The sequence below is a fragment of the Erpetoichthys calabaricus genome, chromosome 5 (assembly GCF_900747795.2).
Source record: "Erpetoichthys calabaricus chromosome 5, fErpCal1.3, whole genome shotgun sequence".
NCBI lineage: Eukaryota > Metazoa > Chordata > Cladistia > Polypteriformes > Polypteridae > Erpetoichthys > Erpetoichthys calabaricus.
This window is the reverse complement of record NC_041398.2, coordinates 152,776,647-152,793,462: the sequence shown is the minus strand read 5'-3', so window position 1 is coordinate 152,793,462 and position 16,816 is coordinate 152,776,647. Positions and strand designations below refer to the sequence as shown.

Here is a 16,816-nt window from a genome sequence, read left to right as displayed (position 1 = left end):
CAATTCATTTTCAAGTGCTGCTGAGATATTGTGCCATGTCACTCAGAGGCTGTCAGCACCATCTTTTATGTGATCTTCTCCTTTTCTCTGGACTGGGATCAAGTGCCTGCCTCTCTTGCTGTCCTGGTGCAACACTCATTGATTAAGTGTGGGATTTTCACAGCTAGGCTTTCTAACAGTTGCTGTTAACAAGCTGCTAAAAGATACACAGTGGAAAAGAGCCTGCATTTGTACACTGAGGTGATTTAATGCACGTGAGTACACTATCATGTTGTCTACTACTGTTCATCTCTTTTTGGATATTTATACTGTTGGCAAGTCTGTGCTTTTGTTTTTAAAATCAGGGCTTTATTAATTGTGTTGGTATAGACATTTGGTTTCATTTTTTCCAGGTTTGTGCTTTTTTGGTCAAAAATGTGTAATAAAAATATGCGGTTTCATTTACTTCAAATGGGCACAAGCAGAAATATGGAAAATACACCAAAATGTATATTAGAATTGTGAATATATTAAAAATTGATTTAGTTTTATTTGTTATGGTACCATACATAAATATCTAATAAAGCACCCAGGCTAAATTTCCTATTACTTTGATATTTTTAAGTTTAATTTATGTATTACACTCTTCCCTATATATTTCAACATATATGCACTTTCTGTTAAGATTTTATAATTTAAAAATTCAAGAACATTAAGTTGCTAATATAACATTTCATATGACAATTACTAATAAACATGAAATCTAGCATTTTTTTATTCAAGTCAATTATTTGATGAAAAGAAATATATACATCTTTAGTTTCTTTGAAGCTTTAAATGTTTACACAGAAATTCATTATTATCTTTCATTAATCAGAATCATTGGTTTCCTGTGAGCTATGTAAATGTACATAAAGTTGGTGACTTTATAAAGTTTCCTAAAATAAAAATGTAAAGTGAAAATGCTCATTAGATTAAGAGTATTTATGAAAAACTGATGTTTAATTGAATTTTGCCTACATCAAACATATTTTTAATAGCATAAACATTCTAATTACCTGCATTGCAAAGAAGAAAAAAATGGTTACAGTATGCCAGTCCTTAGGCGCAGATGATATTTTGTGAGATGTGGCTATATATCACATATTGAAATGTCATTCTCTTTCTCCCAAAAGATGATTACAATATTAAGGCATTCATTTTTATTTTGTTCATTTGACTTATTTCTTTCAATACTTGTGAGTTTAGTTAAGTAGTTATCCAAAACCTGATCCTAAACCTGCAGCAATAAAGCATTCAGTATTACTAGCTATACCATTTCACATCACTTTTAGTAATCATGTAAATGTTTTCGTTTTTCATTAGACACATTACACAGATAACTTTTTTGGAAGTTGTTTTATTAAAAATAATAATGTGATCATAAATGATATACTTCACTTTTATCATATTTCTCATAGGTATTAAATGTCTGTAAATAATAATTCTAATTTAAGAAGTTAAACCACTGCTGTTTTTCAGAAGTGTAAAATATATGTAAAGCTTTCATTTACCAGGACTTTTCAATCGCTTGTAATCCTTTGCAGAAAAGAATGGAAAATTAAAGACCCCTATGACTTGCATGTCTGCGTTAGCGCCAGCACCCTGTGTAATACGAGATGGTGTGCACCTGTTCTACAAAACACATGAATCTGGTGTCAGATATTTGTGCTCCTGTTCTAATTGGTTCATTAATTTTCATTGTACTTGTTTAGAAAATGTGCATTGATATTAATATTTCTTAACATTTATTATGAAAAGATTTACATGATTTTAATAGAGTAAGACTAAACTATTTTGCACTATGTTGTACTTTGAAAAAGTGAGCATACACTCATATTGTTTATTTAACTCTTAAATATGTTGTCGATTTACAATTAAAAGTGAAAATACATTTCTTTAGGAAAATTATACACCTTGAGCATATTTATGCATTCTATCACAAACACATACCTGGTAACAAAGAAGTTATATATTTGAGTTTCTATAAATATTTCTGAAAACTGAATTTATTTTTGATCAGAGCTTCAGAGGAAAATTAAAATATACAAAAAAAGAAATCCTGATTAGATTTAGTTGAATACTTTTTATGGAAAACCTTATCATTGACAACTCTTATGAAACAGTATGTGTTTAACATACAATAATTATCGTTGTTAGTATACTCTTAGGTAATTTTCAGTCTGCAAAAGTGCACTATCAGGGCACAAGAAATAAGTCAGGAATTACACACAAGACTAAATAAGTACATTTACTCAGAAGTTGATGTAAAGCCATATTGTAGTTGGAAGATAAATATTTTTATTTGAACTTGCTTCAATTCAAGGTAATAGGGAGCAGCCGCCATCAACCCCAGCAGTTTCATGTATGAAGAAGAAACCAAACTAAAAAAAGATGCAAGTAGTAAATGAAAAAAAAAATAAAAGTAAAAGTGTAAGTGGGAGAAAAAAATAAAATAATTGGTATGTATTGGAAATGTTTAAACAAAGATATACAAACTATAAATAAACAAATACAAAGTATTTCTTTCAAGTGTGTTTGTAGTAGAAGTCATAACAAACAATTTCAATTCTGACATCTCAGCAGTGTCCATTTGAATTTTTCAGAAGAGAGTTAGCAGTGATTTTGCTATAATTAATGTCCTTAGACTTAATTGCCACTGCTGCTGTATTTACTGAAGATTTTTTAATATAGTTTACTATCAAGCCACAAAAGAACTAAGCTGCATTTTTTTCCTAAATATCTTCACCAACTAAAAACACAGTACTGTAACCATTTGAACATGTAGGCTACAAGAAGGTAAAATTATTTTATTGAATTGATTGATTTGATAAATCCATTTCTTGTACTGTACACCTACAGAATGCCATCTTCCATTTCATCAAAATGTTAATTAATGCATTTAAATACACCCAGAATACACATGTTTTTGTTATTCCTTCATTTAACTTAAATTACTAGCTGTGAAGTCTCAGCCCAAAATATGTTAATTTATCATGAATTGTTACTTTGTTCCACTTTTTTGATGTGCCCTTTAAGATGTGTATTACTGTTTTATGTATAAAGATTCTTTTCATAGTATGTCCTATTAAAATCCATTATACTGTTAATGATCAGTATTTTATTTGTGTTGCTTTCCCTTTTATTATACTAATTAGTTTGCCCCTTCCTAAGACTGTGACATTAGGATTTGTGTGTATCCCAGTCTCAGTCAGTTAGTCTCAGTCCAAAAACACCATGTAGAGCTGCCATAAGGGCTCAACACCAATTAGATGAAAGAAGGGTAAAGCTCCAAGCAAGCTGGGCAACCAGAAAGAGTGGAACAAATCCAGGCATGGAAAGTGACAATGGAAAATGTCTCTTAAGATGTGTAGTGTAACTTTACTGCCAGAATAGGAGCCAAAGCTCATACAGAAGATGTGCAAATGCTTGGCAGATAAAATTACACATACTGTACCTGTATGCACAGCTAACACCTAAATCTCAAAACCCAATAAATGCACAAATCCAAAATGTTAAAATATAAAACAGCAAAATCAAAGTATTTGCCAAAGGCCTAAGATAAAGTAACAACAATTGCACATACAGTTTGTAAATGGAATCCACAATATTTGGTTAACATCTATTGTAATACGCTGGCTTAAATACTGTCACATATGTGATGTCACCACAGTTAGACTGTGGAACAACTTGTAATCGTGTCCTAGCACTCAGTGCCTAAAATGGTGATGTCCTAAGAAATCTAAAAAGGCATCACTGTCTTTTCAAACACATGAGGAAAAAATGAAATAACTTCTCAGATAAGAGAGTAAATAATATAACAGAATTCTCCATACTTCAAGAAAATTATGAAAACCCAGGAAAAAAAGACTAAAGCCCAAAAATACATATATATTTATAAAGCACAAGCAGGTGGTCTCCTTTGCTAACTACCTCCATGGGGTCAAAAACACATTCCACAAAAACAAAAAAAAAAATCCTTTACAAATAAGCAGAGTATTGAGTAACGCGCTGCTAAGTTTGAAGACCTCAATTCATCTTTCATTGTTCTTTCAGATATTTCAGATTTTATTGATAGATGTCATTATTCTTTCAACAGATATCTCAGATTTAATCGACAGAGTTTTGACAGTGTCAAATGAGATTAATATACGTTCAAAGTAGTTTCTTTCATATTTCCTACAATTGGCTGCAATATTTTCCTTTTAAGCTGAAGATTGCAATATGAACTTCTCAATTGTCCAGAATGATTTTTTCATACTTGTTTTGGTAACACTTTAGTTTAGGTACTACCTGTTGTGCATCTATTAGTAACATACTGTTATGTAATAAGACCTTAACAAAGACTCCTTTTGGTCTTAATAACATCTATAAAGCATCAGTATAATGGTTATTCATCTCCGTGCATTGTGGAAGATTGTGATAAGCTGGTAAAATTAAGTGTGAATATGACAGCTTTATTTGGTCTTATTAGGCATTAATTTAGGATTCACAAGCTGTATACTGAAGTGTGCAACATTAAGAGACATATTATCACTAACGTAACCACCAAAGTGATGTTATTTTAGTATGTAATACTGTTGAGATACATATAACCACTTTATTTAAGCTTTGTAAGTGTTATTAAAACCAAAAGATGCCACTTTTCATGTCTTGTTATATACAGTACGTGGCTAATAGATGCATTATAGGTATCTACACTACAGTGTTATGATTATGGCTGTATACAGAAAATTTTTGTGATTTCACATTATGTGACATATCAGTACTTTATATATAATATTAAATTATAAAATGATTTCCTAATAAAAAAAATGGTAATGAAAGTGTATCATTATTCCCAAGACTTATCTACTGTAGTTTTTGCATATGTGCTTTAAATTTTTTTGCTTTCAACACTATTTACATGATGTCTCAGATTTTTATTTTGATATATATTAAATTATACATTTTGTCTTCAGTGATTTACTGTATAAATGTTCACACACCATGTCAGATCTGACAGGTTCTGGACCTGGATCACCCTTTTTTCATGTTGGTTTGTGCATCATATTGTTATATTTGTTCTTCACGTAGCCTTGTCATTTATTTTTGCGATCATGGCTATGCAGCAAAATGAGTCTGGTTTTCTGAGCTGGCATGTGAAATAACAGTAACTATTTTTTCCAGTAAATGCAAAATTAAAACAAAAGTTTCAGTTAATCATCAAATTCAACCCTTTCCAGTTTTGATTAGCTTTCTGTATTTGCCAGAAAGGTTTTGTGCCATTCTTAGTGCTAGCCCTCATGACGTTAATTATTCTCCTGCATGGCCTCTAGGACTATTGGCATAGTGAAGCTACCAGTGTCACAGAGAGATTTTCAGGAAAGGTTAATTGTGGAAAACTGTGTAGCAAGAGTATATTATTGGCAATTAAAGATTATCATCATACTTCTTCAAGGCATTCTACAAAAATGACTTTTATAAGAGAGTGTCAAAAAAAGTCCAGTCTCTGTCTTGTCTAAAGTGTTCATAAACTGTAGTTGAAAAAAAAATCCTATTTGACTGCTTGAGATGACCTTACTGTTCATTGACAGTTCTATTTGTTATAGTTTGAATGGTCTGGAGTGCAGAGTTACTAAATTTAACTCATCTGTACAAATTTAATTTGTAAAACTTATGAATATATTTGTAGAATGAAAGCAAATATGCTTTAAATTATTCACAAAATATTCAAAGAAATTCTTTCATACTTAAACTGTACATCTATTAATTGCTGAAGCCACTTAATCCAGTTCAGGGTTTGGAGGCTAAAGTTTGTCCAGTCAGCATCAGATCCACTGAAGGGGTGGCAGTCCATTGCAGGACACATTTATACATTTCTTCATATGGGGCCAGTTTAGAAACACAAATCTACCAAATATATAAATCATTGGAATCCTGCACAACCTCAAGAAAAACATGCACAGACATAGGAGGAATATGCTGAATTGAGAAAAACAATATTATGGGTTAGGATTCACTTAGAACTCTGGGGTTAAACATTGCACTGTGTTATTCTCCCCATAAAATGTTTGTGTCAAATAAAATATTTAATTGGTTAATCCAGGGTGATATAATACTGTGTCTTTTTCATAAACATCCATGAATATATGCCTCAAATGAAAACAGATACTTTACTTTTAATGTTTACTGCTGTTTAGGATTTTGTTATGTGTATAGGTAATACATTATAGTCAAATTTGAAATATTTTCCTATTGGTGGCAAATTGCAGCAAGTCCTCCAACATCACAAGAGACCATACCCACCTGGTACATCATTTTTTAAAATGCTCTCTTCTGGGAAATGATACGGGACTATCAATGCATACACATCAAGACTGAAAAACTGTTTTTTTTCCCCAGAACTGTTTAACTACTGACACCTTTATATATTTAAGGCTTAATTATAATACATGTAGTTTAAGGAAAGCTCTGGGAATGCTATTGTAATCTTGTTGATTGCTGTCCTCAGTGATACAATGACAATAAAGAGTTATTTTCTTATCTAAATAGTTTTCCTGGCAAAATTGTATTACATTACACAGATTCAGATTCTATGAACAAACAAAAAAAATTAACCAAAAGAAGTTAAATATTACCCAACAATCATCTGCACAGTTAATTGTTTTTCTACTGAAAACATATTCTGACATTATTTAATAATTTTTCGATATTTCTAATAAGAAATTATAGAGTACATATAGTGAATGGACATGCTTTTTCTTATATACATTACTGTCTGCATGTGTTCTCAATAAGAAACTTTTTAGAAGCTATCATAAAAATGATTATATGCATCAAAACGTTACAGCATTAATTTGCTCTTGTGTGCCAAACACTGTTACTCCAAAAGAACTATTTCTGAATTGTTTCATAAATGGTTATTAATTAGTTGTGCAACGGGTGACACCTCAGCCCCACACTAATTTGAATGGAATGGAACAATGTGAGGTTTTTTACAGTGGCTGGAGTGCCAATCCTGACACCAACCCCCAACTTTTAATTGCAAGTTGGGGAACCTCCTTGCAGGGCTGAATGCAAGTTAATGTCATTCCCAGGACGTAGCGTAAAAAAACTCATTTCAGTTCCATTTTTTTCCATCTGAACTAATGTGGTGCTGAGGTGTCACCCATTTCACTCAGGGTCTAATTTAGGATCTTGAGGTGTTTCGACATGTGGCACTATATCAGGGGTAGGCAACGTCGGTCCTGGAGTGCCACAGTATGTGCAGGTTTTTGTTCCAACCCAGTTCCTTAACGAGAACTCAATTATTGCTGATGAAGCACATATTGCTTAAGTGACATTTTAATGCTTCATTTTAGTGGTCTCGCTTGTTAAGGTTCTCCAACCTTAATTGCTTATTTCAATCTTAAACTGCTGCATTCAGTGTTTTAATTGCTCCTTATTAGCAATAAGATGTAAAACAGGGGTAGGCAATGTCAGTCCTGGTGAGCCGCAGTGGCTACAGGTTTTCATTCCAACCCAATTGCTTAATTAGAAACCAATCATTGCCAATCTCAGACCTTATTTAATTTTATGGCTTGTTAGTCTGTGCAATGTAAGGTTTTTATATCGTAGATTTTTTTCCTTTCCAAGGATATCATCCAAATGATTTGAAGCCTAAAACAGATCATTTTCAGTCTGTCACATTTTTCTATTAAGTGTTTTATTAAATCAAACCATGCATGATGAACACACACAGATGTAATTGGAAAAAAGCTAGCTGGAAAACTGCTGGCTGCTTTGTCTTTTACATCTTATTGCTAATAAGGAGCAATTAAAACACTGAATGCAGCAGTTTAAGATTGAAATAAGCAATTAAGGTTGGAGAACCTTAACAAGCGAGACCACTAAAATGAAGCATTAAAATGTCACTTAAGCAATATGTGCTTCATCAGCAATAATTGAGTTCTCGTTAAGGAACTGGGTTGGAACAAAAACCTGCACATACTGTGGCACTCCAGGACCGACGTTGCCTACCCCTGCACTATATCACTGCATGCCCCCCTTCATTACTAAATAGTTAAATAGCTGCAGAATAAATTAATTTTGTTGAGCCTTTTCTCATAATACTGGAATTTTTAAATTTTTTAATAAGTTCACTTATGTAAAAACAACAAGAAAATTCTCAACTCAGAAAAGCACTATAGTTGCAATGAGTTATAAAAGCAGGAAGAACAAGGCAAGAAGGAATAAAAAGAAAAAAATCACCAACCCCACCTGCCATAAAAATGTGTGAGCAAAATGACTCCAGCTGGAGATTATTGTGTTGACTTTGAAGGCAGCTGTTGCTGTCAGCAGTGCAGTGCACAGTCCACTGATAAATAGCACTGAGGCATTAGTCAAGTTTGCTGTGAATAGCTAAGCATGGGATAAATTCTAAAAACCACAAAAGGCAGTCCTTTAAAATTAACTATATCAAACTTCCTCCTACATGCTAACAGGTTTATGACAGCACTAAAGCAAAATAAGGTAAAAAAGAATAAATATTTGAGAGTCTTAGTGGACATAAATTTTGGATATAGAGGATAACAAAAGACAAAATGTTATAAAAAGATGATGTCTGGACATTTCTTGTTCAGGGTTACATGGTGCATAAGATTTGCTATAAAAAGTATGTACAATCTTTTACTTTTTATTATGATGTTCATTTATAAAATCTTATTGTCCCTAATTAGGAGCTAGTTTACTGTGAATTAACACAAGAAACATAGGTTACAAGTCAGGAACCAGTTCTTGACAGCATACTGGGCAGTTCAATTTCCAGTCAATGTACACTTTGTCTTTTAGAAGGCATATAGAAGCCACAGAAAAAACTCTTGCAAACACTGGATAGAACAAAATAAACTCTATTCAGTGTGCAGCAAGACTAGGATCTGAAAAAAGGTCCGGTGACCTAAGCTTAAATAATGTGCCTAGCTGCCATCTGTGGGAAGTTTTCACCGTTTTCCTAAGTCAGTTTGATTTTATTTCCATGTTATCCAGGATTTAACCTCACATTCCAAAGATATGCATATTAAGTTAGATCAATGGACTTATGGCCAATTTAGTGCTGGTTCCTTTCCAATCCTACCAGCATAACCTCTGAACCCTTATGACCCTGATTTAAATTAAAATTGATTAAGAATATTAAGCTTACACATTTTGCAATTCTCATATGCCTGTCCCAACAAACTACAACTGCAGAGGCTTTACCTCCTCTAGCTAGTAGCCAGTTTACTCTTTGACATATGTGAGCATGTCTAACTCTAATAAGCAGCATTTAGCTGTTTGTTTAATGTTTAAAATGCAATCTGCTACTGACAGTAGTTATTTTGTTTTATTTTAATTTTGACATAATTTCTTCGTCAGTTTGGGAAATTTCTGTTTCTTGCAATACGCCATGCCTGTTTATTTAAACATTTTTTATTAAGCTTGGATGCCACCTTTCTGCCTTGCTCTTTTGACTACTTCAACTCATTTATGATCTGTTCCAGCCTATGTTTATATTTTATTTTCAGTGTTATGTTATGCTTGAAGTGAAGTTTCTTGAACTATGTAGGTTGCTGGTATTTTAGTCTCATTATTATTCCCACATTTTTGAAAATGCTACTCGAGTGTGCAAACTGTTGTAGTGAGGTGCACTTTTTGGTGACCTTTTTCTCTTGTGTGGTCTGACTGAATATGACCTTGGCAAGCAGTCTATATATTACACCTAACAGGCTTCAAAACCAAACATCTCAGTCTACCTTTGATACAAGTTTTGAATCTGTGGTCAATGTGAGTGCATTTGTTGAAAAGAGTGAGTGCATGTATATTTTATGTCTCCATGGTGATTTTGTCTTTTTTATTTTTCCTTATTTTGTGACAAGAGACAGCATGGAAAAACCGGCTCACTGTCCATATGATCAAATTTTGCAGTTGACTTTTAATTATATGGATCCTTAAATGTATCCTAATTTTGATGCAAAATACCTCACTTGCCAACCAATGAAACCCCTCTTGCAGCAACAAAGTACATTTAGCATCTCCTGAAAAGGCTTTTACTTTAGGAATAAATGAGCAATTCCATGCTGAAAAAGCAGTACTAAAAAATGAAATAATGTACTCACATATTAGTTTTAATAAGGTCTTATATGATATTAGAAAATTACATTAGAAAAACTTATTTGAAAGCATTTCATTGCAATCTAATCTGCCCTTGTAATGATCTATACATGTCCTTGCAGCAAATAGCAAGTATTCTTGAACCAGAAGTGGGCATCCAGAGAAAATAATAAATAAACCCACTTTAAGCTTCTTGTTCATAATAAGCTTACAGACCAATTACTAATAATATTTATTGCTCAGAAGCAAGACAGGTAGCTGAGGCCACTTGTTTTCAAGATTAAAATTGTCTGTGCTTTAAATGCATCCCAATGTAACAGGGAACTCTGAATAGACTTTTAGAAATGTACATAATGTTTGTGAGTTGAAAAAATATACAAGTTGCAATCATCTCCCACAAGGTAAATTTGAAACAGCAAATTAATCAGTAATTATGATTGTACAGAATGTTTTCTGTTGAAGGGAAGATGACTTTGAACATCTGCCAATGCTTTTTAATTTGAAGTTTTTGAAATTTCAAACATTTGTAGAACAGGCTCAATTTGAGACAAATTTCTTTGAAGAATAAGTGTGCCAAATTTCAACATACCAGTGACAGACAAAAAGGGAAAAATATTCATACTTAGAAATATAAACTACAGAAAGAGAATTAAAAAATATTCAAACGGTTAAAAGAGGAAATAAAAAGAGAATTGCTATTGAAGTTAAAAATAAAAATCACTTAAAATGTGCAGAAATAGCAAATGAGCTATATTAATACTTTGCCCACATATTTATAAAAGGAAAAAATAATGAAATGCTTGAAGGAGAAGTAAATAGAAGAGTGAAATGTGCTTCAGGCCATTGATGTATTGAAGGCTAATAAAAGCTGGGATTTTGAAATGTAGTATGGAAAGTACTGAAAAAAAATACAGTCCCTTCAGATGAGAGAAGAATGATGACTGGAAAGATTCAAATATGACTATAAGTCATGAGAAGGGGAATCAATAGGACCCTAGTAATTATAAACTGAAAAACAAAGATCTTGCAAAAAAAATGCAAGTGCTAGTGGTGGAGCATGAAAAATTATAAGAGCACTAGATGAATATATTTAATGGAGGAGGCAGAGACAAAGTTAAAGGACTGGTAAGGGTCAGAATACCAACAGAATGTAAAAATTACAGATTGTCCTAAAAAAAAAATAGGCAAAACATATCTAAATTCACTGTCTGAAGTTGAAATCCTTACTGTAAACCTTTCCCTATCTAAATCACAGATTGTTTAAGAGTTTTTATCCAAAACTTGGATACCTACTTCTTCATGTTGCCATGTAAAATACTGCCAACGCAAAGTGGTATTCAGTCCCTTGTTCCTGGCAACAGTCATCATAACTATAAGCAAAATGGTCATGGGTTAAAAACAAAATGGCATCACCCATCAGATAAAATAACAACAAAATATCAGGGTGACTTCACCAATGCAGCAGTATTTTCATTTTTATCCACTTCTATCACATTTATCCATAATTTTCCAAAGCAAAATTATGGAAACTATAAACAGAAATAAACTAGAAGACCAACTATATAAAAACACAGACAGACAGCATGTGCTCATGAGAGGAAGATTCTGCTGAACTAATGTTAGATTTTTTTTTGAACAGGAAAATAAAGTACTATACAAAAACCAAGCTTACACCATAAAATTGGCATTGACTTTACAAAAACAACTGAGTTAGTACCATACATACATTTTAATACTGACCTTTGATTTTGTTTTATATTTTGTACTTTGACTATTGTGCTTTTTGACTTCTGGCTCTGACCTCTATCTGTATAATGATGATTCCTTTCAGTTTTTCCATTTCCTGGTCCAAAAATTCTTAATCCTTCTGGAAAAGCATTTATTGTTCACAACAGAATACTTTATTCTTGTGCATGCTTTTCTCAAATCATCAATATAACTGCAGTGATTAGGATCAATACAACAGATTCAGAAGGCATTCAGTCCCTTCACTTTCTGCACACTTTATTGTACTACAGATTTCATTTTAAAATGATAAATTTGCCATTTTGCCCACTATTTTTCACTCAATAATGCATAATAAAAAGGTGAAAACATGTCGTCTTTAGAATAGTTTGCAAACTTTTTAAAAATCATAAACTAAAATCTCTCTCTTATGTAAGTTATTCTTATGTGCTAAGGCACTCCAAATTATGGTCAGGTGCATCCTGTTTGATTAATTATCCTTATGGTGTGTCTAGACCTTGATTAGAGCCCACCTGTGGAACACTGAATTGACTGGACATAGTTTAGAAAGGTACACACCTGTGTATAAAATGTCCCATAATACATACTGCATGTCAGAAACAAGCAAGCCATGAAGTCAAAGAAATGCTCTATAGACCTCTACAATAAATTGTGGAGAAGCATTGTGGAAGAAATCAACATATTAATTAAGGAAAGAAACATCCTGTACAAGGGCAAGTGTGATATGTCTTTAATTATGTCTTCAGCAAATTCTGAAGATGGAGCATTCATCACAGTAGTCAGTTACAAAATGCTCAAAAATATAAGGGCAGAGGTCTATTTTATAAACAACTGAATTTAAATAACAGTGCTGATTAATGCATACATTTAGTCTGATTGGTTTGTTGGCTTACACCCAAATAAATTATTGAAATAAAAGTCTATTCTACAGTATTACACTCTTGTTCTTATTATATGTTTTAGGTTCGGCTATTACCCTTGAAATCTGTGTATGTCTGAATTATCTGGTCTGGACAACTGCTGATCTCTTAATCATCTCCTAATACATCTTGTGTATTACATCAGCCTTCCTCCTCATACATTCTTGTCTTTTATTCACTTTACAATTTCAGTAGTTCTCTTCATGACATTTCCAAAAACAAATGTTTATATATTTCATTGGGCACTGCTAACCAAAATACTTACCTATTGTTACCTCAAAATTATTCTCTCACCGCATAGATCAGGGCAAGGGATTAAAACCATTTCTAAAGCTTTGAGTGTTCTCATGAGCCTCAATAATTGTGAAATGGAAGAAGTTTGTAGAACCCAGGACTCTATTGTTAAGTTGTCCAACCTGCCAAGATAAGTAATTCGGGAAGAAGGGCCTTGGTCAGGTACGTGATCCAGAATCCATTGGTTATTGTAACAGAGCTTCAGAAGTCCTCTGCCAGGATGGGTGAACCTGTCAGAAGGATTACCACTTTAGCAGCACTCTATCAGTCAGGCATTTGGATCTCCATTAAGTTCTACAGATGCATATTGGAATAAATACTGACAAGCTGTACCACCCTGTGAGATAGCAACTGATAGTAACTGTGTTAGAATATAAAGCCCTATAACCAGTGGTTAAAACCACCAAATTCATCATTAGAGGTTCAATCCCATCCATTAAGGGCATTTATGGAAAGAAACTGCTTAAGAAAGCCCTTTCCTTAGAGAAAGCCAATCACCAGGAATGAACTTTATTAAAAAATATTTTGGATTTATACAGTATGTATTTCTTATTGCCACTGTTCTTTTTACTAATTTTGTATTTTATTTTGTTCTACTATGGACTGTATTTTCACTGCATCACTTTTTCTGCACAAGTGGGACTAAAAAGAAATGTCTTTGATTTTGCTGAAAGATTTTTTTCATGGCAGATAGAATAATATATCATTAACTAAATTATATAAAGGAAATTGCTCACAATGGAACAACAATTGGTATTTTGAAAATGTATGTACATGATGTTCACATATTAGCTTAAGCCACTTCCTCCTTTCGTGTTACCAATAGATTTAAATCAATTTCAGTACCATCAAAATATAAGAAATGCCCATTTTAATTTATTGTCGTGCTTTATATACAGTACAAGTATTTTTCCTGTAAGACTGTTGTTGTTGCTGTTTGACTGTTTTAAGTTCACTTACAATATGAAGGGTAAAATTTTATATTATGCCACAATTATTTATATTTCTCCAGTAGTTAGAAGAATAACTATGCACATTTAAATTGAAACGTGTATTTGTCTTCCCATGTAGCTAACCTTCTAGATAATATGCTGCTAAGAAGTACTGGGAAACTGACAGCTGAACACAGGAAAGAGGATGGTGAGAGCACTGCACCTGCAACAACGCGGAGACTGTTATGGTGTTACTGCCATCACCATTGTCCCGAAGATTCCAGCAATAATACCTGCAGGTGACTTCTCTAATATCTTTTCAGACAGAAGCAATTAAATGTTTTTGAAAGTAAATAAAATAATATTTCTTATTTTCTAAAATGGCAAAAAACAGTCATTAGCAATATTCAGGTTTTACAATTAAAATATCTAAAATTATCCACTTTACTGTTTATGAAGGCTTTTAACTCACTAACCCATTAAAATTTACTAGGAACTGTGTGCTTAAGTTATCTGACCAACTACCATCACTCTCTGGAAATTCAGTTCTTTAAATAGTTTTAGAGTTAAATGCTTTTCAAAACATACCCTCTTCTAAGCTGGCAAATAATAAAGTAAAGAAAAGGAAGAAAAATGTAAAAATACAATATACAATAAAAATATACAGGTACCTTTTTTATTTTGTTGGTCACCAAAGATGTTAAAATTTTCAGATTCTCAAATACTGATAAAGAATCCAGGTTAATAATACAACCCTCGACACAGTTCAGTACATATTTAATCTTTGAATTTTTACCACCCTGCGGTGGGCTGGCGCACTGCCTGGGGTTTGTTTCCTGGCTTGCGCCCTGTGTTGGCTGGGATTGGCTCTAGCAGACCCCCGTGACCCTGTAGTTAGGATATAGAAGGTTGGATAATGGATGGATGGATGGATTTTTACCACCAAGGAAGCAATGTGCATTGCAAATAAATGGAAAAGGTAACTTCAGCTAAAGTTTCTTCTACACAAAATCCTGATACTCCTCTGTGAGCAACTAGAAGGAGATCTGAAGGGTAAAAAGACTAGTCCGGAGGGCACCAGAGTACTTCATTTTCATATCATACTCTTTCTTATCTGTAATATTGTTAAAAAGCAACATGAACCTATATAATTGACATAAACATGGACTTAGCATTTTGAAGTGGTCTGTTATGCATGCATCAATAAACAGCATTGCTTGAACCTTATAAACAATAGTGCAAAATAAAAAATCCTTTGTCCTCGTGTATTAATGATATGGTGTAAATAAAATGTTTCAATATTCTACTATGACAAGGAGACTTAGTCAAAACAAAAATCAGGTAGCAAACTTATCAATAAAAAATTAACAAAAGTATGTCACTGATGAGGATTTAGTCAGAGACACAGATGTCAAGGTCAAAATGCAAATGACAGGTATAATCCTTAAGTAAAATGTCAAAGCATGTAACAAATGTAGTGCATTCAAAAGGGGGCATTCATCCCTTCATTTTGTTAAATATAGCAATCAAGAAAGTGTGGAACAAAACCAGTTCTTCAGATTTTGTTAAAAAGAATCAGTTTGGTTTTTGTGCTAATGTTTACTCTCTTCAGCATAACAGCAAAATAATTTTACCATTTACAAATCTTGACTACACTTTACTTGTATCTATTGAGCTCAGTTAGGCCTCAGGAGAAATTGTCTTATGCTTCTTGACAGCTGTGAAAAACATCAATTTTCTTAAGATGTAAGATTGTCAGTTTCATTAATAAGTGGGGATGGTTGACATCATTGCGGTAAGAAAATACTTTGTGATAATTGGAAACCTTGAAATTATCTCTGTCACAGAACTCATGAACACTGTTATTTCAAATATTGCTCAGTATAGAGGATGTGTATTATTTTAGAAATATGTATTTACATATAAACAATTGTGTTCCTTTATTGCTGTTAGGACGGATGGTTATTGTTTTACCATGATTGAAGAAGAATCAGGCCTCCCCTTGCTAACCTCAGGTTGTCTTGGTTGGGAAGGATCTGATTTCCAATGTCGAGTAAGTACCACTGAAAAAAATTAATATTTCTTATTAGCAATGCACAACCAGGATAAATAAAGGGTACCAGATATAACATTTATCAGCATTTTATATTCATTCCATACTTTGTAGAAACTACTCAATCATTATTTTACATAACCATATTAATAATTGGAATCTGGTTTGTTGGACATAATCACAACAACTGTGTGTCAATGGAGAATTCCAAATTGACTCTGTGTGATTGTGAATGTGGGTTTGAGTATTTGTGTGATTGGGCCCTGTGATGGACTAGCTCCTCGTCTAGTGCTGTTTCTTAGCAGAACAGGCCCCAATCACCTATGAACCTAAAGTGGATTTAATGAGAGAATATTATTTTATATGTTATGATTTTAATCTCTGTCCTCATTGAAAGTGAATGTTTGTGTCAGATGAAAATTGAAGTCTTTCTAAGCCTTTGATCCTATTTTCAAAAACTATTTATTAAGTTAATAATTAAAGTATTTTAATGAAAGGAAAAAAAATGTAAAAGACAATTGTTGAGTGACATAACCATATTCTTGCCATCACCAAAATAAAGCTACATGTTATTCTCAAAATAGACCTCCTATTGAGCCTTTAAATTATTTTTCAATAATCCTTTTCAATGTTACCAAACTAAACTTTATACACTCCACTCCCATGATCTTTCTGTTTTTGGCATCATTATTGTATAGTGGCACAAAACAAGGAGTAAAGTTCAACATATAAACCTTTTTGTGTTT

The 16,816-nt window shown here is 32.8% G+C and overlaps 1 protein-coding gene across 1 annotated transcript in view; it reads left to right on the top strand.

Moving 5' to 3' along the window:
• bmpr1ba (bone morphogenetic protein receptor, type IBa) overlaps nucleotides 1–16,816 on the top strand; it is a 124,969-nt gene that overhangs the window by 64,575 nt on the left and 43,578 nt on the right. Inside the window, 2 exon segments of the mRNA XM_028802139.2 lie at nucleotides 14,157–14,316; nucleotides 15,971–16,070. Of these exon segments, the coding sequence (XP_028657972.2) occupies nucleotides 14,157–14,316; nucleotides 15,971–16,070 (260 nt within the window).